Genomic DNA, 23,601 nt, shown 5'->3' on the forward strand with positions numbered 1-23,601 from the left:
ACTGTGTCCTTTAAGTTCTTCTGGAGCGCCTGACGCTATCAGGAGCCAATTGTCCAGATACGGAAAAAGTATTATTCTCTGTTGACGGAGGAACGCCACCACCACTGCCATGCACTTGGTGAATACCCTAGGTGCCACCGAGAGACCGAAGGGCAGCACCTTGTATTGGAAGTGCTGGCCCTGAACTTGAAAGGATAGGTATTGCCAGGAGGAAGAATGCATTGGAATATGAGTGTAGGCATCCTTGAGATCCAAAGAACACATCCACGCCTTGGGAAGAATCAGGGGTAGGATGGATTTGAGGGATATCATCTTGAATTTTTCCTTGATTATGAACTTGTTGAGGTCCCTGAGATCCAAAATTGGACGGAGTCCACCAGATGTCTTTGGAATAAGGAAATATGGGGAGTAGAACCCCGTATCGTGGTTGGATGGAAGGATTCGACAGACTGCTTGTTGATGAAGTAAGGTCGACACTTCCTTCTGCAACTGCACGAGGTCGGATCTGGGCCCCTTGCATGTTAAATGGGGCAGGGGTGGTAAACTCAGGAAGAGAATTCGGTATCCGGAGCCTACGATGTCCAGTGCCCACTGATCCGATGTGATCGCTTCCCACTGTGGAAGGTGTCCTGTTATACCTCCTGCTAAAATTGTTGGTGATGGTGGCGTAGCGAAGTCTAAAAAGAAGGATTGGACTTTGGTGCGGTAGGTGGCTGTTTTGCTGTTGGACGCTGGGGGCGTTGATGGCCTCTGCGATTTTGAGGGGCTTGTGGTTACTGCCATGGTGGAGACTAATACGGCGGCATTCTATAAGAAGTGAATGGACGGTATGGACGTCGTTGGAAAGACAATCTCCTGTTCGGAGTATAGTAGCCTCTCGAAGGTGGATAGGACTGAACGGCTGTTAGAGATTGTACCGCTACAGATTGTTCCTTTAGATGCGCAATCATCTCCTGGAACTATGGCCCAAAGATGTTGTCACCTTTACAAGGCAGATTGGCCAGTTTATCATGGGCATCCGGTCGGATAGAGCTAGCACGGAGTCAAGCTATTCTGCGCGTTGCTATAGTTCCCACCGAAATCCTGGAAGAGGCTTCAAAACTCTCGTATATGGTGCAGAGTAGATATCAAATAGCTCTTTCAACATCCTGTAAGATGACAGGATCCGGTGTCCTGATAGTTTGTGCCTCTGAACCCTGTTTGAGGCGCTATATATAGTCATAAATGTACTGGATGATATAAAACTGATGACCTATCTTGGCATTTAGCATGGATGCTTGAAATGTTCTTTTTGCAAAGTCATCTAAAGATGTCAAGTCCCGCCCCGGTGGGGTAGAGGAATGAATCTTCGATTTTTTAGCTCACGACATAGCAGATTCTACCACCACCGAGGCGTGAGGTAGTTGAGTCGGTGAGTAGCAGGACGACTTTTGCATTTTAAACTTCAGGTCCGTTTTCCGAGAGACTGCCGGCAGTGTTGAAGGTGATTCCCACGAATACTCAAGAACTGAATTGAGAACCTTATGTGGTGGTAGAGCTGTAGGTTCCGCTGGTAGATCGAAGATCTTTAGTAGTCCTAGGGTGTCCGCCCTAGGATCCGGTACTTTCTGTATGTCCAGGTTGAGAGCCTTCCCCATCTTTGCCAGGAATTTGGGATAAGTAAAATCCTCGGGCGGAGAGTACAGCCCAGCCGGTTGTTCTTCTGGCTCCAAGGGATATCCTGTCGACGTGTCCGGAGTGGAGGTATGACCCGTCGGTGATTCTGGTTGAGAAGGCAAATCCCGTGGTGATGGTACTGTGGTTGGAGGGGGCACCTCCACCGGCATCGGCGTGGCAGGAATAGGCGAGGCTGGCGCCGAGCACTGTGGAGAGGATGGTGCGGTGCTCGGTGAACTAATCAGTAATTTATAGGTAGCCTGCATGACCTGAAAGAAGCCCTCTAGAGCCAAGGAGAGATTAGAGAATGCCTCTTGAGTGGGTGGAGGCATGACTGGGCAAGTTGTGGCGCCTCGGCGCGGTAGTGCCGCTAAGAGAATATCTGAGTCCGGTGGAGGCACAGCTGCCTTACGAACCGGCGGTGAAGCTAATGTCTTCTGTTTCTTTGCAAGTGGCTCTTGTAAACCATGTCCATTAGAGCGTGCTTTGGAGTCAGAGGACAGGTCCGAGTAGACCCTGAGGGACGAAGAAGACGAAGAGAGAGAGCGCGGAGTGTGTGCCTGTCCTAGATCCTCACTGAAGTCCACAGAGAGGACCACAGGGGAGGCTTGTGGTACCTGGGCGATAAGATGTTCCTGCCCTCGCACTTTTTCAGCCCCCGAAGGTGTTTGTGATCTAGATATGAAAGAGGATACATCCGATGTTGTCCCCTGCGTCGTGCCTTTTGTGGAAGAAAGAGCAGATGTCCTAGGTTTGCGTCGATGCACCGGCTCAACTGGATGCGTCAATTGCGTCGACTGTGGTGCGTTGGTGTGGGACGCATCGAGCAGTGCGGTGTCGACTCCTGGAGCGACTCTTCCTGCATCAAGGATGTCTGAGTCGGTGGACGTGGAGGTATCGTGTGCATCGTGTCGATCGAGGCGACCGACGCAGGGCGCACCTTTGACTTGTGCATCTTTGGCCTGTGAGCTCCGTGCTCAATTAATGGCCGCGTCATCGATGCAGGCGACTCCGTCCGGTCCCTCACTTGGTCCTGAGTGGGATCTTGGCCTCTGGATGGTGCTGGGCGCGCATCCCCTCCAGCCGCCCTGGACGTGGATGGTTCAACCGAGGCTGCTCAACGCTGCTGGGGTGGCACGCTGGAAGACGGCCCCGGCAACAACCGTGCCTCGGACGGTGGGGCATAAGAGCCCATGCGGCCTGATTTTAAGTCCTCCATTTTCTCGGTCCGCTGTCGACGCGCCCACGGGGACATCTTACCGCAGTGTGAACAAGTCACCATCGGGTGGCCTGGGCCCAGACACCTGTAGCACTTGTCATAGTCGTCGGATCGGGACATCACCTTGCCGCAGGGACAAGGTTTGAAGCCAGACGGACAAGGGTCCTTCTTTTCTTTCATCTTCTTTTCTTTTTTTTTTTTTAAAAACTGAGGTGGTCTGGCGCTCCATGTGCGATCCCGCGCGCGGATCAAACAGACTGAGGAGAGTCTATCCGAGCGCGGGAAACTATGCGCAGCATCAGAGCAAAGCTCTGACATCACTTTAGTAGCTCTGCCTCCCGGACCTGATTGACAGATCCCACGACAACATGCCTAATTCAGCCTACTATCGATGGGAAATATTTATTCTTTTTATTGGTATGGTTTTACTATTATAACTGATGTTTCATATTTCTTAATTTTGTTGTTTGAGTTATTCTGAGGTCCATCTAGTCTGCACAGCAAGCTTCCCAAGGTAGTAACTGCCGCTCCGTGCAGATTTACCCCCAAGCTTTTTTATTTATTCCCATCCTCTAGCCTTTAGGGATCCATAGTGTTTATCCCATGCCCCTTTGAAATCCTTCACAGTTTTAGTCTTCACCACATCCTCCGGAAGGGTATTCCAGGCATCCACTACCATAGAAACATAGAAATGTCGGCAGAAGAAGACCAAACGGCCCATCTAGTCTGCCCAGCAAGCTACGCACTTTATCCATTTTTTTTTCCCTTTTTCTCTCTCCCACCTGTTACTATTGGCTTCCAGTACCCTCCAGCCCTAATTCCCCTCCAACCCACCACCAATTTAGAGAGCAGCGCCGTATCTGCATCCAAGTGACATCCAGCTCAATTAGGGGTAGCAACTGCTGTAACAAGCAGGCCACACCCTTGCCCCATACTCTGGCCCATCAGCTTTTAAAATCTGAGCAACGATGGTTTTACAGACTTGGCACTGTCAGTCCTAAGGGTCTCAATGCAGATCTTGATTTACACGTATTTTTAGGATGAAGAATTCTTAGTACTACTGTTGTGTTTTCCTATGACTTTGATTGTACCAGCTGATACATACTTTGCATTTCAGTGACATCGTACCTTTGGGCATTTAATGAGACGTTCACGTCAGCCTCGTTTCCTCTTTCCTACGAAGACGACAGTAGAGACGCTGGGTACATTTTGAAACGGTAGCCTCCATGTTAAGATAAGTTAATTTTCAGTTTTGTTCTATATCATCTCACTAAATGCATATTTTTCTGATGTTTTTAGGCAAGAACTCTTGTAATAGTAATTTCATATGCCCCTGAGGAAGCATTTATCGTGAAACGCCGGCCGTGTAGGGCTGTGGTTATCACCTTACAAACAGACTGCTGGCTATACTTCTCTCATGGATTAGAGTTGAAATTTATAAAGACTTTTAATGAAAAGATAAAAAACATGATAAATATTTTTGAGATTTAATAAAAAAGATTTTTCCTTTTGAACGTGATGGTGAATGATTAAAAGACCAGCTGGGTTCTTTTAGAAATCACGTCAGGCTTGCTGACACCATCACTTAGCCTATTTTCTATATACATTTTTTGGTTTCTCTCATTGTTTCCAGGTAATTGAAGTCTCCCATTATTACTGCACTACCAATTTGTTTAGCTTCCCTAATTTCTCTTAGCATTTCACTGTCAGTCTCACCATCTTGACCAGGTGGACGGTAGTATACTCCTATCACTATAGTCTTCCCCGTCACACAAGGGATTTCTACCCATAAAGATTCAATTGTGCATTTAGTCTCATGCAGGATGTTTATCCTGTTGGACTCTATGCCATCACGGACATAAAGCGCCGCACCACCTCCCGGGTGCTCCTCTCTGTCATTGCGACATAATTTGTACCCCGGTATAGCACTGTCCCATTGGTTGTCCTCCTTCCACCATGTCTTTGAGATGCCTTTCTCTGGACCGCCTCCATCCTGTCTCTGTCTCCTTTGAGATTTGGTCTCCAGAACTGAACACAGTACTCCAGGTGAGGCCTCACTAAGGACCTGTACAAGGGGATTATCACTTCCGTTTTCTTACTAGATATACCTTTCTCTGTGCAGCCTAGCATTCTTCTGGCTTTGGCTATCGCTGTGTCACACTGCTTCGTCGACTTCAGGTCTTTAGACACTATCATCCCAAGGTCTCTCTCCTGCTCCTTGCACATCAGCCCTTCACCCCCAACGCATACAGTTCTTTCGGATTACCACACCCCAGATGCATGACTCTGCACTTCTTGGCATTGAATCCCAGCTGCCATATCTTCGACCACTCTTCCAGCTTCCTTAAACCTGTCTCATTCTCTCTACTCCTTCTGGTGTGTCTATCCCCTTTATCATTTTGGTTGCCCTTCTCTGTAATCTCTCCAGTGCAACTATATCTTTTTTGAGATGAGGCAACCAGAATTGCACACAGTATTCAAGGTGCAGTCGCCACATGGGGGTATATTTTATATTATGCCATAGAACACTCTACACACAATCTATTAAAGCAAAAAACTTAGTTTACTAAATTTAAGTTAAATATATGAATAATAAATCAGCAAAGATAATATCATCAAAATTGAATACAGTATCACAGTAAGCTGTACATAAATCAATACAGGTAAATAGGAGACAGACAGAAATAAAGATTGATTAATGTTCTAAGGACAACAACGAATACAAAAGAACACCTCCCTTATATGTCCTCCTTGTATATAAGCCAATATTCATAGAAACCTGGAAGACATGGGCCAGGGGTCTCTAAAAAAGAATGACTCACTCTCTGTTCCTTTCAGCTCATCCAACTAAAATAAGCAAATGCAATGCTTTATATATCCCACTGCAAATTAGGTGTTTCAATTTGCACTTTAAGCAGGAAGGCATTTCAGTACTAGTCTTTCGATCTCCCATTTTGTAAAAGACACCAAATGTCTTAACTCATCAGCTCACTGGTATCTGTACTAGTCTTTAGCATTTGATCTTTGCAGGTGTTAAGATACACCAAATGTCTGTTACAACTGTCACTGCCCGACGTCTCCACTCCGCCCTCCTTACCTCTCTGGCAACTCCTCCCATGGTTGACGGACGTTGGCTGCCGCGGCGTCTGCCTGCCGTCCTCTCCGGCATCCCCGGTCTGACTTGGGTGCTGCCTTCCGCCATGCTGTCCAGCTGCCTTAGGGCGCACGCGCAGCCCTACTTCAAATACTTTCTTTGGCGCGAACCTCAGGGGCGTCCCCCTCTGATGATGTCACGCATCCCGGATACAAAAGGCCTACACTACTACTAGCTAATCGAGTTAGCAAGGGTCAGGTATTCGTACTGGTGAACTCCTTACGGATGGGATTCGCTCTCCGTACCTAGCTACTCTGCCTCTCCATTATTGGACTTACTCTATTTGGGGTACCCGCTCCTCGGGGGCCTCTCTCTTCTCTTTCAGGTTGCTGTCTGGAACTGGTACTCGCTCCTCGCCCATGTTACTGGACTCCCTGCCTGGACTTCACTTCTACCTGGAAGATACTGCTGCCCACACCATCAGTGAGTTACCATCTACTTCTCTCAGAGCTGTTCCCTGGAACCAGGTACTCGCTCCTCGAGGGCCTGTCTTTACTTCAGCTCCTGTGTTCCCTACCGAGAGAAACCGCTGTTTAATTACTCAACCAACGAGGCTCTATTCCAGAACCCTGCATATACTTCATTGTACTCACTATCTCAGTTTCTCTCACTACAGCACAGCCATTGTGGGATCGCTGTTCCAGAGCCCTGAAGGACTACTAGCCCAGCTGGGCTTCATTTCTGCTCACTACTGCCACCTCTGGTGGCTCCTCAATACTGTTAATAAAAGATCTATCTGTGTAGTGTGTCCTAAGCTGAGCCTGACCTGTGGCCCCTTACGGGACTTCCCTCCATGGGCGTGGTCAGCAGCCATAGTGTCCAAGGGTCCACCCGAAAGCTTACAAACAATAACAATGTCTTAGTCTTTGATCTCCCCCAGAGACACCAGATGTTCCCTGGGGCCATCTGAGCTCTCCTATTGCCAGGATGTCCCAGGAACGTTGTCATAGTATCATCCTTTGTGCAATATATTGATCCATACTCAATCATTAGCTCTCTATTCGCGGTACAAAATCTTCCAGAGATTTAGCTAAGCTGCCTAAAATTATCTTCTTACATGGAGTGATATAGAGGCATTAAGACAGTTTTATTCATCATTCCCTTCCTAATAATTTCTAACATTCTGTTTGTTTTTTTAATCACTGCAGCACACTGAATCAACTTATCCACTATGACGCCTAGATCTTTTTCCTTTGTGGTAACTCCTAATATGGAACTTAACATCGTGTAACTACAGCATGGGTTATTTTTCCCTATATGCATCACCTTGCACTTGCCCACATTAAACGTCTTCTGCCATTTGGATGCCCAGTCTTCCAGCCTCGCAAGATCCTCCTGCAGTTTATCACAATTCGTTTTTTATTTAACTCGCCACCTTCCCCCATAATCAGGCCAATACAGTATGGTGCGCTCGAGTGAGCACACTGTGAGCCCCCATTTGGCCGCGCGTTTTCAACGCGCTATTTTTACCCCTTATACAATAAGGGGTAAAAATAGCACGTGGAAAATGATTGGGCAAACCCCCCCCCCCCCCCCCCCCCCCCCCCCGAAACTAATAGCGCTCATCACATGCAAATGCATGTTGATGAGCCTGTTAGCTATTCACCTGCAATACAGAAAGCAAAACGTGCGGCAAAGCCGCACATTTTACTTTCAGAAATTAACTCCTGCCAAAGGCAGGCGTTAACCATTGACGGCACCAGGTAAGTGTACAGAAAAGCAGAAAAAACTGCTTTTCTGTATACCCTCCGACTTAATATCATAGTGAAATTAAGTCGGAGACCCCAGAAATAAAAAAATCTGCCCACGGCCCACAGGTTGGAAAACAGATGCTCAATTTTGTCGGTGTCCATTTCCCGAACCTGTGGCTGTCAGCGGGTTCGACAACCGACGCCGGTAAAATTAAGCAACAGCTGTCAAACCCACTGACAGCCGCCTCTTCTGCCAATAAGGAGGCACTAGGAACGCGCTAGTGACCCTAGCGCCTCCTTATTAGCGCGGGCCCTAATTTGAATACAAAATCGTGCGTCCAGGAGAGGGGCCTGAGCGCGCGTCAGGAGAAGAAACACTCGCCTCGGAGCGCCGGCTCTCCAGCACAGTTTACTGTATCGGCCTGATAGTAGGCTGGCGAGCAAAGTAAGATTTCTTCTGCCCATTGGCACAACTGAGCCATTTTGAGCACAGCACCAATGTAGGCCTACAAGTGCCTCTCTGCTTGTTTACATATGCCAGTGCTGTGGCATTCTCTATCATGACCCTGAACACCATCCCTTTTATCAAGGGAATGATCCATTTTCACTACATGTATCAATACCTACAAATACTTACCTGATTCTTCACGAAATTAGAGACCTGTGCGTAACCCTAGATAGTGAACTTAATTGCAAAAAATGGATAAATAATCTCATCAGGGACGGATATTTTAAGCTTCATGTTTTAAAAAAACTAAAACCACTATTGCGTACACAGGATTTAGGAACAGTTTTACAAGCATTATTATTTTCAAAAATAGACTACTGTAATGCTCTTCTCTTAGGTCTTCCAGCTTCCACCACCAGACCCCTACAACTCCTACAAAACTCGGCCACTAGAATCCTAACAAACACCAAACTATCAGAACATATAACTCCTGTTCTAAAAAATTTACACTGGCTCCCAATCACTTACCAGTCTCAATATAAAACCCTATCACTAATCCATAAAACTCTATATAATGATAAGATGGAATGGCACACCGCAGCACTTCACTTCCACACGCCTCAAAGAGCCACAAGATCAGCCAGCAATGGAACCTTGCCCATCCCCTCACCAAAGTCAGCACACCTTAACTCAATTAGACAAAGAGCCTTATCAATTGCAGGTCTACAGTTGTGGAATTCACTGCTGCAAGAACTTAGAATGGAACCCAACACCAAAACAACAAGCCTTCACCTAACATTAACTCATTCTTCATGCCTTTCAGTCACCTCGCTCATAAAATTTTAGCTATATTCTAGATTTTAAGAATTTTATGCACTTTTACTGTATTTTATAATATTTGACTTGTATTTTATGACATGATAGATTATTTTAGGATATGATAGAGTTTAAGTATTTTATTGTTTTATCTGTTTGAGTTTTATTCAACAATTTATTTTGTTATTCTGTAAACCGATGTGATATATTTCTTGAACAATGGCATATAAAAACAAATAAACAAATAAATAAATAAGGGATGAAATTGTCACAACGCCAGCCTGATGACCCTTGTCTCTAGCCGGTGTATCAATCATGCTGCTTCTTCCGCTGCCCAGTGTCCCTATATTAGCTGATCTGGTAATAAGCTCCCCATCCCCATAAGCTGGCATCCATGGTTATCATGATCCAGTTGGGAACTCTAGGCTTATTCCCTTCGTAGAAGGTTTCAACCAAGGGTTCAGGCTAGCAAGTTAAATTGTAACTGGAGATGGTGTTATTATGTGTGTTTTGGTGGATCCTTGGGTGCTGTGGAGATGACCACGCCCACGGGGAAGAGCCCGGTGAGGAGCCACAGCATTGAGCTAGACTCTTATACACAAAACACTGGAATTGAACTCTTTATTATACAGCTTGAAGATGTCCACAAGGTGGCAATAGTGAGTTGCAGTCTCAGGGACCTTGGCAGAGGGAGCCCTTCTCTCCTGGATGACGTAGGGAGGTTCAGCAGCAGGTTACCCAGCGAGGAGTTACTGTGGATCATATAGACTGAGAAGTTAGAGTACTCACTCGGTGTTAGCTGTAGGTATGTGATTCCACCAGATAAGTTGTAGAAGGTACAGGCACCGAGGCAGGGAGAGCAGGCCCTCGAGGAGTGAGTACCTGTTCCCTGAAAGGCACCTGAAATAAAGCTGAGGGCCCCCGAGGAGCGGGTACCCAGCTTAGTTGATACCCCGAAGGGCAGAGGGAGAGCTTCCAGCGGCAGCACGGAAGCAGCAGAGTAGCGCGACAGGAACGAGCTAGCATATCTGTGAAGGTAATATACCCAGATGGCGTGACGTCAGGATGAGGTAATGCCCTCGAGGTTCGCGCCAAGGGTAGTACAAAGATGTGGGTTGCGCGCGCGCACCCTAGTAGGTACCTGGGAGGAGCAATGGCAGAAGGCTGCATCATAGCCGTTCTGGGAATGCCAGAGTGGGTGGCTTGTACACGCTGCGGTAGCCATCTTACCCAGGGAGGAGCCGAGAATAAGGTGAGGCAAGCGGGGCGAAGACGTCAAAGACCGATGGACGCAGCAGTACCCCCCTTCAAAGGGCATCCACGCTGATTCCTACCAAGTCTTGGTTTTTATTTATTTATTTGTGAGTTTTTCTATACCAAAGTTTGGTACAAGCCTTCACTCCGGTTTACAACTGTAACAACTATTACAGAGATAACATTAATAATATTGATAACAAATAACAGTTATAACTGAGAAAACAATAAGTCATAAATAACAGTGTAAAATAATATACATTAAATTGTAATTGGGTGTCGGTGATGAAAGTCCTGTAGCATCTTCATATCCAGGATATTGGAGTCCAAGAGTTTTCTTCTGGGCCATACCCATCCCATGACAGGAGGTATTCCCATACTCTGCCTTGTCTTCTCACATTGAGAACTGCATCAACTTTGTATTCGATGTCTTCCTCTGCATCTACAGGTGTAGTGTCAGGTATCATGTTGGAAAACTCACTAAGTATCGCTGGCTTCAATAGTGAGATGTGGAATACATTGTGGATCTTTAAAGTACATGGTAGCTTCAGACTGTAGGTGAGATTTCCCAGTCGTCGGAAAATGGGAAATGGTCCAATGAAGCGAGGAGCGAATCGAGCTGAAGAAAGTTTAAGTCTTAAGTGCTTAGTGGAAAGCCAGACTTTATCACCAGGCTTGAAGTCTGGAGCCTTGCAGTGATGAGCATCATATCCTTTCTTTGCCCATAGTCCTGCTTTAATAAGCATCTCTTTTGTCTGAGTCCAGAGTTGTTGGATATCTTTGGCAGTAGATTGAGCTGCCAGGGATGACACTGATAAAGGAAGTGGCAGTGGTGGCAGTCATCAGTAGACCACTTCAAATGGTGTTGATCCAGTGGATGTTGCTAGATGAGAATTTATGGCAAATTCTGCCCATGGCAACAGTTCGCTCCAATCATTCTGGCGGGTGTTCACGTAGGCACGAATGAACTGCTTGAGTGTCCTGTTCATCCTCTCTGCTTGCCCGTTGGATTGAGGATGGTATGCCGATGTGAAGTCGAGGCTATATCGAACTTCTTACATAATGCTTTCCAGAAGTTAGCTGTAAACTGGGCTCCTCGATCGGAGACTATGTGCTTAGACAAACCATGCAGGCGGAAGATGTGCGTAATGAATAATTTTGTGAGTTCCATGGCGGTGGGTAAGCCTGGGAGAGCCACAAAATGACCCATCTTCGAGAACCTATCAACGGTTACCCAAATGGTGTTATGCCCTCCTGAAGATGGTAAATCTACCATGAAGTCTGTGGCAATATGTGTTCAAGGTTCTTCAGGCACCAGCAAGGGTTGGAGTAGACCCCATGGATGACCCGGCGGAGTCTTCTGTTTAGCGCAGTTTGCGCAGGAAGCGATGTAGGCGAAATTGTCTTCTTTCGTGATGAGCCACCAATAAAAGGTTTGCAGTTTAGACAGGGTTCTATGTTGCCCAGGATGTCCTGAGAGTTTGGAGTCATGGGCCCAAGCCAATAATTTTTTCCTGAGGTTCTTGGGTACGATAGTCTTTCCTGCAGGTACCGAGTGGGTAGCTGCCAATATGACCTTCTCTGGGTCAATGATGTGTTGCGGCTCTTCAGGTATGTCCTCGGAGAGGAAAGAGCGAGAGAGAGTGTCGGCTCTGATATTCTTATTTCCGGGGCGGTACTTGAGCATGAAGTTGAATCTGTTGAAAAACAGAGATCATCTCGATTGTCTATGATTCAGGCGCTGAGCGTGGCAGAGATACTCCAGATTCTTATGGTCTGTGAAGACCGTTATTTGATGTTGCACTCCTTCGATCCAAGGGCACCATTCTTCGAATGCCATCTTTATAGCCAGAAGTTCCTTGTCTCCAACTCCGTAATTTCTCTCGGCAGGAGAGAAGCGATGGGAGAAAAATGAGCATGGATGTGGAACCTTAGAATCACCAGCCTGGCTTAATACTGCCCCTACGCCAATGTCTGAGGCATGGACCTCCACAATGAAAGGCTTGGAGGGGTCTGGGTGTCGAAGACATGGCTTGCTTGAAAAGGCATCCTTTAGCTTCTGGAATGCAGTCATCGCTTCGGGAAACCAATTAGCAACGTTGGCACCTTTCCTTGTCATAGCTGTAAATGGCACTGTAAGTGAAGAGTAATTCTTGATGAAGGTCCTGTAATAGTTGTTGAAACCTAAGAAGCGTCAGAGCTTTTAACCCGGTGGGTTGTGCCCATTTCTTGATACTCTCCAGCTTCTGTGGATCCATTTGGAAGCCTTGTTTGGAAACGATGTAGCCTAGGAGAGGCACTGACTGCTTGTGAAATTCACATTTGGATAGCTTGGCGTAGAGATGGGTCTCACTGAGCCTCTGTAGTACTCTCTTAATATCCTCCTGATGAGTGGTCATGTCTTGAGAGAATATCAAGATGTCGTCCAAGTAAATCACAACACACTTATAGAGGAGGTCCCGGAAGATGTCGTTCATTAAATTTTGAAAGACGGCCGGAGCACTGCACAAGCCGAAAGGCATCACTAGGTATTCAAAGTGGCCGTCCCGAGTGTTGAAGGCAGTCTTCCACTCATCGCCAGCTCGAATGCGAAGTAAATTGTAGGCTCCTTTCAGATCCAGTTTGGAAAAGATTTGAGCTAGTCTGTCAAATAGCTCTGAAATCAGAGGCAGGGGATAACAATCCTTTATTGTTATTTCATTGAGGCCCCTGTAATCTATGCAAGGACGCATTGTGCCGTCCTTTTTGCCCACAAAGAAAAAGCCTGTGCCAGCAGGGGACTTGGATGGTCTTATGAAGCCCTTTTGGAGATTTTCCTGAATATATTCAGACATGGCTTTATTTTCTGCCACGGACAGGGGGTACACTCTGCCCTTGGGTGGCTCCATATTCAGCTTCAGTACAATAGTGCAGTCATAGGGTCTGTGAGGCGGAAGTACATCTGCAGCTTCCTTCGAAAAGACATCTTGAAAAAGATGCATATTGAGGCGGCAACCCCAGCATTACTGGTGTAGTAGGCATACAGGGTAAAGGAGTGACCTCCATCAGGCACTTCTCATGGCAGTCGGGACCCCATCTTGACAGATCCAGAGTAGCCTAATTGAATAGAGGCATATGCTGCTGCAGCCAAGGTAATCCCAGTATTATAGGGTGCATGGCCTTCTCTAAAACAAAGAAGGAGATGGTCTCCAAATGGAGAGCACCGGTTCGTAGACACACTGGTTCGGTACGTAGTGTTACTTCACCCGGCAAGGGCTCTCCATGGATGGATGAAAGAAGTAGTGGAGGTTTTATAGTGGAAGTGGGGATCCGTAGATGCTCCACTACTCGAAGAATGAAATTGTCTCCTGCCCCCTGAGTCCATTAGGGCAAGAACCTGGTACTGTAAAGGTCTGCAGATCAAGGATACAGTTAGAGAGAGCGGAGGAGGAATGGTGAGACCTAAGAAAAGTCCTCCCACAGGACTTAGGTCTGTCAATTTCCTGGACATATAGGGCAATTTTGGACAGCATGGCCAGTTTGTCCACAGTACATACACAGCCCTAATTTCTTCCGTGTTCTTCTCTCTTTTGATGTCAGATGGCTGTGGCCTAACTGCATAGGTTCCTCTTCGCCAGATGCTAGGACCGAAGGAGCGGGCCTGGGTGCAGACTTGACTCGGTCTTCACTCAGAAAGGGTCTCCTGGGAGTCTTGGTCTCTTGAACTCTATCGCGAAGCCGGCAACTGATCCTGGTTGCCAGTTTCACTAGTTCGGCCAAGGTCTCAGGCATCTCTCATGCTGAGAGTTCGTTCTTCAAAAAACCTAGTCTTCAGGCATCTTGGATCCCAGGATAATTCAGATGCCAGTGTCTTGAATTCGATAGCGAAGTCAGCTAGGGTTTTGTTCCCTTGCTTCCAGGTGAACCAAGGAAGATCCTGCAATGGTATACCGGGCAGGATCATCGAAAACTGATTTAAACAGTTCGAGAAATCCTTCAAGGACATGAAGAATCGTATCTCGCGCTCCCACAGCTTAGAGGCCCAAGACAGGGCTCGTCCATCTAGATAAGACAGGATATAAGTAATCTTGGCATAGGCCGTGGGAAAGTGGCCAGGTTGTAATGCAAATTGCATGCAGCACTGGTTAATGAAGTCTCTGTATCTCCATACTTCTCCCGAGAAGCGGGTGGGAGCTGCTAGAGGCACAGTAGTCTTGACCGTCACCTCTGACGGTTTAGCTTCTTTACCTGAGGTGGAAGGCCAGTTCATCTGTTTGTGTAGTAGATTCAGTGCAGCGGTCAGTCCTTCCAGTGCAGTCTGCTGTTCGGTGATCCGCTGGGCCAGGCCTGGAATGGCCTGCAACGCCATGAGCTGAGCCGGATCCATGGAGTTGGCAATCTGTTGTTATTACGTGTGTTTTGGTGGATCCTTGGGTGCTGTGGAGATGACCACTCCCACGGGGAGGAGCCCCTTGAGGAGCCACAGCACTGGGCTAGACTCTTATACACAAAATACCGGAACTGAACTCTTTATTATACAGCTTGAAGATGGCCACAAGGTGGCAGTAGTGAGTTTCAGGCTCAGGGACCTCGGCATAGGGAGCCCTTCTCTCCTGGATGACGTAAGGAGGTTCCGTAGCAGGCTACCCAGTGAGGAGTTACTGTGGATGACATAGACTGAGAAGTTAAGAGTACTCACTCGGTGTTAGATGTAGGTATGCGATTCCACCAGATAAGTTGTAGAAGGTACAGGCACCGAGGCAGGGAGAGCAGGCCCTTGAGGAGCGAGTACCTGATCCCTGAAAGGCACCTAAAATAAAGCTGAGGGCCCCCGAGGAGCGGGTAGTTGATATCCCGAAGGGCAGAGGGAGAGCTTCCAGCTGCAGCACAGAAGTGGCAGAGTAGCGCAGACAGGAACGGATTAGAGTCCTTGCCAACTCAAGGAGCTAGCAAATCTGTTAAGGTAATATACCCGGATGGCGTGATGTCAGGATGAGGGAACGTCCTCGAGGTTCGCGCCAAGGGTAGTACAAAGATGTGGGTTTGCCACGCACACGCACCCTAGTAGATACCTGGGAGGAGCAATGGCGGAAGGCTGCACCATAGCCGTTCTGGGGACACCAGAGTGGGCGGCTTGTAGACGCTGCGGTAGCCATCTTACCCAGGTAAGCAGGAGGAGCTGAAAATAAGGTGAGGCAAGCGGGGCGAAGCCGTCGAAGCCCGACGGACGCAACAGATGATAATCCTGAGGTGTGGGCGACCAGCAAGACAGCAGGGACTGTTGCAAGGGGTCCATGGGCCCAAGTCCACTGATGCCAACATCAGTCCCAGCAGTTGGAGATATGAGATACCAAGGTAAGGGTCTAAGTGTGGAAGGCTAACACCTGATTGATCAGCTTGGAGACCCTACTTGTGGATAGAATGACTTGCCCCTCTTTTGTACTGATGGGAGTACCTAGAAATTCTAGGTTCTGGGAAGGTACAAGATTGCTCTTTTCATAGTTTATTACCCAGTCCGACGGTTGGAGGAGGTGGACCAGGGCAACTGAGACCTGGAAGTTCTCCTGAGCAAATTTGGCCCTTATGAGCCAATCGTCCAAATACAGGTGTACCATTTATGCCCTGATTGAGAATGGTCACTAGTCTGAAGGGCAGTACCCAAAACTGAAAATGGTGACCCATTACTCAGAACAGTAGCTCTGATGGGACTCTTGAATGGGATTATGAAAATATGTCTCTGAAAGATCCAGAGTGACTTGGTACGCTTCTTTTTTTTTTTTTTTTACTACCACAGTGACCAAGAAGAGAGTTTCCATTCAGAAGTGGGGTACATAGAGGCATCTGTTGACCTGTTGACCCCTCTGTAGTCCAGACTAGGACATAAGGAACAGTCCTTCTTTAGTGCCACAAAATAAGTTGAATTGGTACCTTGACCCCTTTCCTGAGAAGGCACCAGGACTATACCTGTCTTCTGATTTGCAAAGTACATGGGGAAATTATAATGACCTTTGGGACCAGCCTCGCACATTCCAACAAATCTCCTTCAAACAATCTCCAGTACCTATTCATCTGATGCAACTCGGTAGGCAGCCACCTACCAGCACTATCATCAGAGAAACACACTGTATATCACTGGGTCAGGCTGCTTTCTCCTGCTACCACAGGGGACTCTGCCTTAGCTCTTCTGGCCCCTCGAAACAGATGGATCTTAATATGTGTGATGTGTAGGGAGAAGGGGGTAGAAACAGCCTGGCTGGCTTAAATCTGCGCAGGTCTCAAAGACACTGGAGTCTAGGCCCCAACATTTCTAGCCATGTCCTATCTTCCAGCAATTTTTGAGGTTTTATCTCCTACAAGTCTTCTCCAAAGAGTAAACCCCAAACGTTAACCTGAAAAGGTGCACTTTGGTTGCCAAATCTGCCACCAGTTGTACAGCCATAGAATCCTCCTAGCTGCCACCCCAGAGGCCAATGCCCGAGAGGAAATCCTGATCAAAGAATACATAGCATCTGCCAAAAATGCTATGGCCGACTCTAGCTGTGCCGTTTCAGTGCCCTCTGGATCCAGTGCAAGGTTGCCCAGGCCATGTAACCTCCAAAGATAGGAGTCTGTAGAGCCACAGAGTTCATAGAAAAGTCTAAGAATAGACTATCTTCCTATCCTGAGGATCGTTCAGGGATGTTCCTCCCTCCACGGGGATCGTTGTCTTTATCTTTATTAAAATTTATGGATCGCTTAACATATGAACTAAGTGATGTACAAGTGAACAGTCATAAAAACATAAAAACTCACAAAATAACAAACATGTAAATCAAGCATCATACCTTAAGTGCTGTTCTTGCTCCTAAAAGCCAGAGGCTATCAGATGTAAGTTAGTAATACGCCTGTTTGAACAAAAAGGTTTTAAGCAGAGTCTTAAAGGTTCTCATGCTATCAGCTAAGCGCAATGCTTTGGGAAGTGAGTTCCAGAAGGTGGGAGCCGTTTTTTGTGTTACTGCCAAAACAAGCGCATCTACGCAGAGAATCCAGAGGAGAAGGTCTCTCTCCTCTAGGGACAGGGGGTATACGTTATTCATAACTTTAGCCCCTTTGAGGTTATCCCATTCTGTCAGAACCATGTGCTTTAAGGCATTATGTAATGGGAATGCCCTTGGAGGCATCCTTATTCCTTGACTTTCAGCCATGTCCTTTCGGCTGAGGTCAACTATTCAAGTGAATAATTCACTTGAAATAAGGCCTGCAAGCTCCTCTTTCCTTAAGCGCTCAAGTTTATTCTCTTGCCTGCAGTGCTTTGTCCTATGGCCACTGCTACTTGCCCTTGTTTCCTAGCGGCAGTAATGCTGTCATCAATAGTAGCTCCTCCTTTTTGTTATCTGATATGTGACATGATGGGCAGCCCTTCCCTGATCCCCAGGAGGGACAACAACAAAATAAAATGCTACAGCCTGCTCAAAATCCCCTTTTCTTTGCTTGGATACTTACCCCTCTTTCTCCATCCCCCTGAGCCTCCTGCAATTCAGCCAGCCTCAGTAAAGAAATCTTCTTCAATCCTTTAAACTTTGTTGCTTCACAAACAAGCAGGGAGAGAGGAGAGAGCAAGAAAACCATAGAATAGGAGAGGCTTTGAGGACCCTCACCCACAAGTAGCCCCTCTTAGATTCATCTAGGGGCTAGGGAACACCTTACCTGGGGAGTCCACGGTTCTCTAGGGGTACTGGAATCATCCACAGGGAAACTCAACCAGGAAAAATCTGGGAGAAAACTTCCATCAGGAAAATCAGTCCCAAAGTATTCTTATCCCAAGGGCAAAGGAGACTCCACTACGCCAGGGCCACACCCAGGCTCAAAGTTTGAAAACAACTTAGTCCTCACATGTCCACAGTAGCGACTACTGGTAAATACTTAGAGTTACACCTCCCTATAGCCCAGAATGAGGCCATGAAAGAGGTGTGTCCTCTGTCTCTATCAACTGAGGGTTGAATTCCCATGTTAAGGACTGGTCTAACAGGAATAAAAGGAATAACTTATTAAGCACCTTCCAACTGCTATACTTGTCAAAATGGGGAGTTTATCATGCTATCCCCTTATGAATCTTTTTAAAATCATATAAAGTAGCATATTATGATGAATGAGTACATGAATAAAGTCAGGAGCAAAGCATAATGGTTGGGTGTATATTCAAATTGTTAGTACAGAAGCTTGGTTATTACACTTTAAATCAACACCAAGTTTCAACAATTTTCATATACTAACAACAAATGTAAACTGGTTATTAATAGAAGGACTTCATCTAGTCATTTTTAATAAATATTTGCAGTTTCATACTTGAACACTGTAGATTATTAACTGAAAAGATACCTTAAAAAACTGTCATTAGAAAATACCTGTAATGTTCGAAGCCCTGCAGGTCTCTGATAAAGTCTTACTATTCTTTTCTTCTGCAGCCACCCGAGGTCCTCTAGTATTTCATTATTGAAGGAAGATTCCACCAAGAGCACTTCCATGTGATTGGTCAATGATGACTTTATTTCTCTCTCTTTGTTATCTACTTTGCTATCTTTCATCCAGACCAAAAACTGCAACTGATCCCCTGAATCTGCTCTAGTCAGTGTAAAACTGCGTTCCCGAATATCCTCCGGAAGAGCCTGCCCTGGAAGAATCTGGAGACTGAAATTTCCAAGCAATGCTTTCCAATCATCATCTGACTGGTGAGGAGAGACCACAATGTTTAGCTGAATAGTCAAAGGAGTCAAAAGGGAGCAAGAGTCGTTATTCTCAACAAATGTTGAGAAACTCACAGACTTTTGCCTTCTGCTGGAACTGACAGGATTGCACTGCTCATCAATGCTGTCTTCATCTGCAATGAGAAAAGAAAGAGAGGACAAGCTTGGGCCTGGTAAAGGTTCTCCAATGTCGTCCTCCAAAGTTATAGTCTCATCGTTCTTTCGGTCTTCATGCATATTCCAACAGTGCAGTTTCTTCGTTTCTTCAGCCATCCTCACTGGAGGAGCACGTTTTCGGCGACTGCTCATCTTGCAGCTCTCCCCAATGGGGGGTTGCACCTTTATTAGATGGGAAAATGTTAGCCAGATTTGAGACATGTTATCCACAAGTGCACACACATAAACCTGCAATTCGTGCATATTAAATTCTACTATGCCAACCAAATAATCAAAACACAAAGTTTGTCTACCTAAATAAAATATTCTCTTAACTGTTTATGGTACAATCATCAGGTAACTACTGTGCTTTGCATAACCATTGCACATCTGGGATATAGATTTCCCCTCTATGCATCTCAATACATGCCTAGATATGCCAAAACATAGGACTTTTGTGGCATACTGAGTGAAGCTGTATCAGAAATATAGATTGATTAAATCTACTACTTGGATTTGTGTTTTAAAGTTCGGGAATTTATTAGTAAAAATTGATAAGCCAAATGAAGGCATGTAACAAATACCATAAAGACCAATATGGGCTTTAAAAATTAACTGCCAAACTCTAATGTTTGGTACCTCTACTGAAAGTACTAAACATTCTTTAGGTTGTATCCTAGAGGTGTTTAAGTCCCATTTTGCTCTTATCTGAACAGCAATTAATGTGATTTTGTCTTTTATTCATAGATTTTTTTAAATATGTTTTTATATGTAAATACAAACTTGCCGCTGGACTGCATTGTCTCTTTATGTAGAACAAAAAAGCGTAATAGAGAACTTTAAGGAGTTTCATCAGCAAGAGAAGAGAACGCGATTGGTCAGAAAAAAACTGAAGTAAGATAGTTGACGCAGCCTACTAGAAAAGATAGCAGCCATACTAATGAAGAATGCTGATTTTGAGTAAGTTTTTAAATGCATGTTTGTCAAACTCGAGTTTTGTTTGAATATCGGAAAATTGTTTCTTACCTGCTAATTTTCATTCCTGTAATACCACAGATCAGACCAGCAAGTGGATTTATGCATCCCTACCAGCAGATGAAGGCAGAGAACAAAACTTTGAGGCATTGCTACATATCTGAGAGTGCCACCTGCAGCCCCTCAGTATTAACAAACCCCAACAAAGCATGGACAAACAGAGACTCAAAGTTGGAGCCCCCTAAAACTAGGCCCCCTGGTCCCAAATCAAAGCACATATATAACTAATCTCATAAATCTGAATATATCACATACTAGCTCAGCAACATCCAGAAACGAGGAAGTCTTTTGAAAGAAGGCGATGAGTCTCTGAACTGATCTTTGGTACTACAGGAACAAAACTTAGCAGGTAAGAACCAATTTTCCTTTCCTGTTCGTATCCCAGATCCGTCCAGACAAGTAGAATGTACCCAAGTCCCTCTAAGCTGGGCAGGAACTCGAAAGAACTCCGTGCAACACACTTTCCCCAAAAGACGCCAGCTCTGGCGCCCACACATCCAAGCGGTAATGTTTGGTAAAAGTGTGAAGAGAAGACAACGTCGCCCCCTCGACAAATCTCTTGTGGAGATATCAATTGACAGCCCACCCAGGAAGTTGCCTGTGCTCTTGTAAAATGCACCCACAACCCTTCCGGAACTGATCAACCCTTACAAATGAAAGCTGAATGCATAGCCTCTTTCAACCATCTTGTGATTGTGCCCTTGGAAGCATTATTTACCATCCTTGCTCCACTAAAAAGGACAAAAAGATTATCCAATCTCTGAAAGGCATTCGTCATCTTAAGATATCGCAAATTCATCACAAATCCAATAAGTGCAGCTCCCTAGCCATAGGTGCATCTGGTGACAAATTCAGAAAAGCCGGTAGCTCGAAAATCTGGTTAAGGTGAAGAGAGGAAACCACCTTAGGCAAAAAAGAAGGAACTGTACGCTAAGAAACCCGATCCTCTGAAAAGCGCAGGAAAGGGTCCCTACACGACAACGCTTGCAACTCCGAAATCCTTCTAGCGGAACAGATAGCCACAAGGAAAACAGCCTTCCGAGTTAAATCCTTTAAAGAAGCCCCCCTAATCAGTTCAAAGGGAGGGCCACACAGCACGCAAAGAACCAAATTAAGATTCCAAGCTGGACAAATCTTCCAGACCGGAGGACACAGATGCTTTGCCTCCTTGAGGAAACGAACCACATCTGGATGAGATGCCAATGGCCTTCCCTGAATCCTACCTCGAAGGGACCCTAAGGCTGCTACCTGAACCCGGAGGGAATTATAGGCCAAACCCTTAGCCAAGCCACTTTGCAAAAAGGCCAAAATCTGCGGAATGCCCATCTTCACAGGTTGCACTTTGTTCTGCAAACACCATGATTCGAACACTTTCCACACTCGGATATAAGCCAAAGATATGGAAGGCCTCCTTGCCTGAAGCAAAGTCATAATCACAGGCTCCGAATATCCCTTCAAGCGGAGCCCTCGCCTCTCAAAAGCCAAGCCACTAGACAAAAGCGATATGCCCAGTCTGAAAATATGGGACCCTGCCACAACAACCCGGAAAGATGGGCCACACAAACGGGACCGTCTACTGCTAGATAAATTAGGTCTGCAAACCATGGCCGGCGCGGCCACTAAGGCACCACCAGAATCACCCTGCCTGGATGAAGCTTGATGCGTCGCAGCAGCCAACCTATGAAAGGCCACAGGGGAAACACTTACAGTAACAGATGTGTCGGCCACAGCAGAACGAAAGCCCTCCGAGCCAAACTCCTATCTGCAACTGAAAAACCAAACTATCTTTGCGTTTCCTGGAGTCGCCATGAGGTCCAATGCTGGCCTGCTCCACCTCGCCTGAACCAAGGTGAAGGCCACCGCCGACAACTCCTACTCCCCCGGATCCAGATGTCTGCTGAGATAGTCTGCTTGCACGTTGTCCACTCTGGCCACATGGGACCCAGCTATTCCCACCAGATGCATCTCCGCCCAAACTAATAATATTTCTTGTGTCTCAAGCGCTACAGACGACTCTTCATTCCGCCCTGATGAGTAATGTATGCCATCGTCGTCGCATTGTCCGAGAACACTTGCACCAACTTCCCTCGAATGAGTGGGAAAACGCCAGCAAGGCCTTGCGAACTGCTCTGGTTTCCAGCTGACTGATGGACCAGGTCCCCTTCTCTGTTGACCACTGACCCTGGATCCACTCCTGAGGGGGCACCAGCACACTGGCTCGCAGGAGCTGCAGCCATTGCAAAGTGTCCCACAACACCTCCTGCTTGTACCGGAAGACGCAGCGGGAGATTATAAAGGTGTCCCTGAGTGGCCGAGAAAATTCTAAGATGTAGCTATCTCTTACCACCTCCAGAATCCACGGGTCCGACGTGATCCTGGTCTACTCCTTGTAAAAGAGGAACAGCCTCCCTCCGACAGCCTCTGGAGAGGAGCAGACCAGCCTGCTTTCATTAGCCAATCTTATTTCCGCCTCCCCCTGCGGGCCACCATTCCTCGGAGGTCTACGTCGGGCTCGAAAGAACTGCTGTCTGCCTGGGTTCTGTTTCTGCACCGCAGGCACAGAGTTCTTGACAGCACGAAACTTCCTTGCCTTTCTGAACTGAGCTGAAAGGGGAAAAGACTTCTTGGAGGTTTTCTTGTCCTCAAGCAACTTATTACCCTTCGACTTGCTTCATGAGCTGCTCCAAATCCACTCCGAACAGTGGCTTGCCCTTGAAGGGAAGGTTAGACAGCTGATCTTTAGACCACACATCCGCTGACCAATTTCACAGCCATAGAAGTCTCCGCGCCGCAACAACAAACACCATATTCCTGGAGGAAGTCCAGATCATGTCGTAGAGGGCATCCGCCACATAGGCCACTCCCGCTTCCAAGTGGACAGCCTGAGATGCCTCCACCATCATCCCCAACCGCTTCTCGTTTGCCTTCTGCACCGAGCACAAGCAGGCTCTCTGCATCAAGCTTCCGCACACCGCTGCACGAAGGCTCAAAGCTGAAACCTCAAACAGCCTCTTCAGTAAAACTTCCAGCTTCTGATCCTGGATATCTTTCAGAGTGGCCAAGCCTGCCACCGGGATGGTTGTCATCTTGGTAACTGTGGACACCGCCGCAACCACCTGGGGAATCTTCCACGACTCCAAAGTCTGTTCCTGCAAGAGATATAACTTAGCCATAGACCTGGCTACCTTCAGGCCTGCTTCGAGAGACTCCCACTCCTTATCCACTAACGTCTTCACCTTCTTAGGCAACAGAAAAGCCTTAGGGGTTCCCCGCAGCCTCTCCAGGACCAGTTTACCCCCTCATTATCTGAATCTTCCTATGTGACCCTAACTCCCAACTCATCCAACACCTGGGGAATTAGCGGACCCAGTTCCTCTCTACGGAACAGCCTGACCACCCAAGGATCAACGCCCTCCGCAATTGGGAACTCATATGAATCTTGCATTGGATCCATCAACACACTAACAGGG

At 46.7% G+C, this 23,601-nt stretch overlaps 1 protein-coding gene across 2 annotated transcripts in view; it reads right to left on the minus strand.

Moving 5' to 3' along the window:
• SHPRH (SNF2 histone linker PHD RING helicase) overlaps nt 1-23,601 on the minus strand; it is a 425,259-nt gene that overhangs the window by 396,276 nt on the left and 5,382 nt on the right. For both annotated transcript variants that reach the window (XM_029594036.1, XM_029594035.1), the window contains one exon: nt 18,602-19,279. In XM_029594036.1, the coding sequence (XP_029449896.1) occupies nt 18,602-19,249 (648 nt within the window). In that variant the 5' untranslated portion in view covers nt 19,250-19,279. The remainder of the gene's footprint in view (nt 1-18,601; nt 19,280-23,601) is intronic.

The sequence above is a fragment of the Rhinatrema bivittatum genome, chromosome 3 (assembly GCF_901001135.1).
Source record: "Rhinatrema bivittatum chromosome 3, aRhiBiv1.1, whole genome shotgun sequence".
Classification (NCBI taxonomy): Eukaryota; Metazoa; Chordata; class Amphibia; order Gymnophiona; family Rhinatrematidae; genus Rhinatrema; species Rhinatrema bivittatum.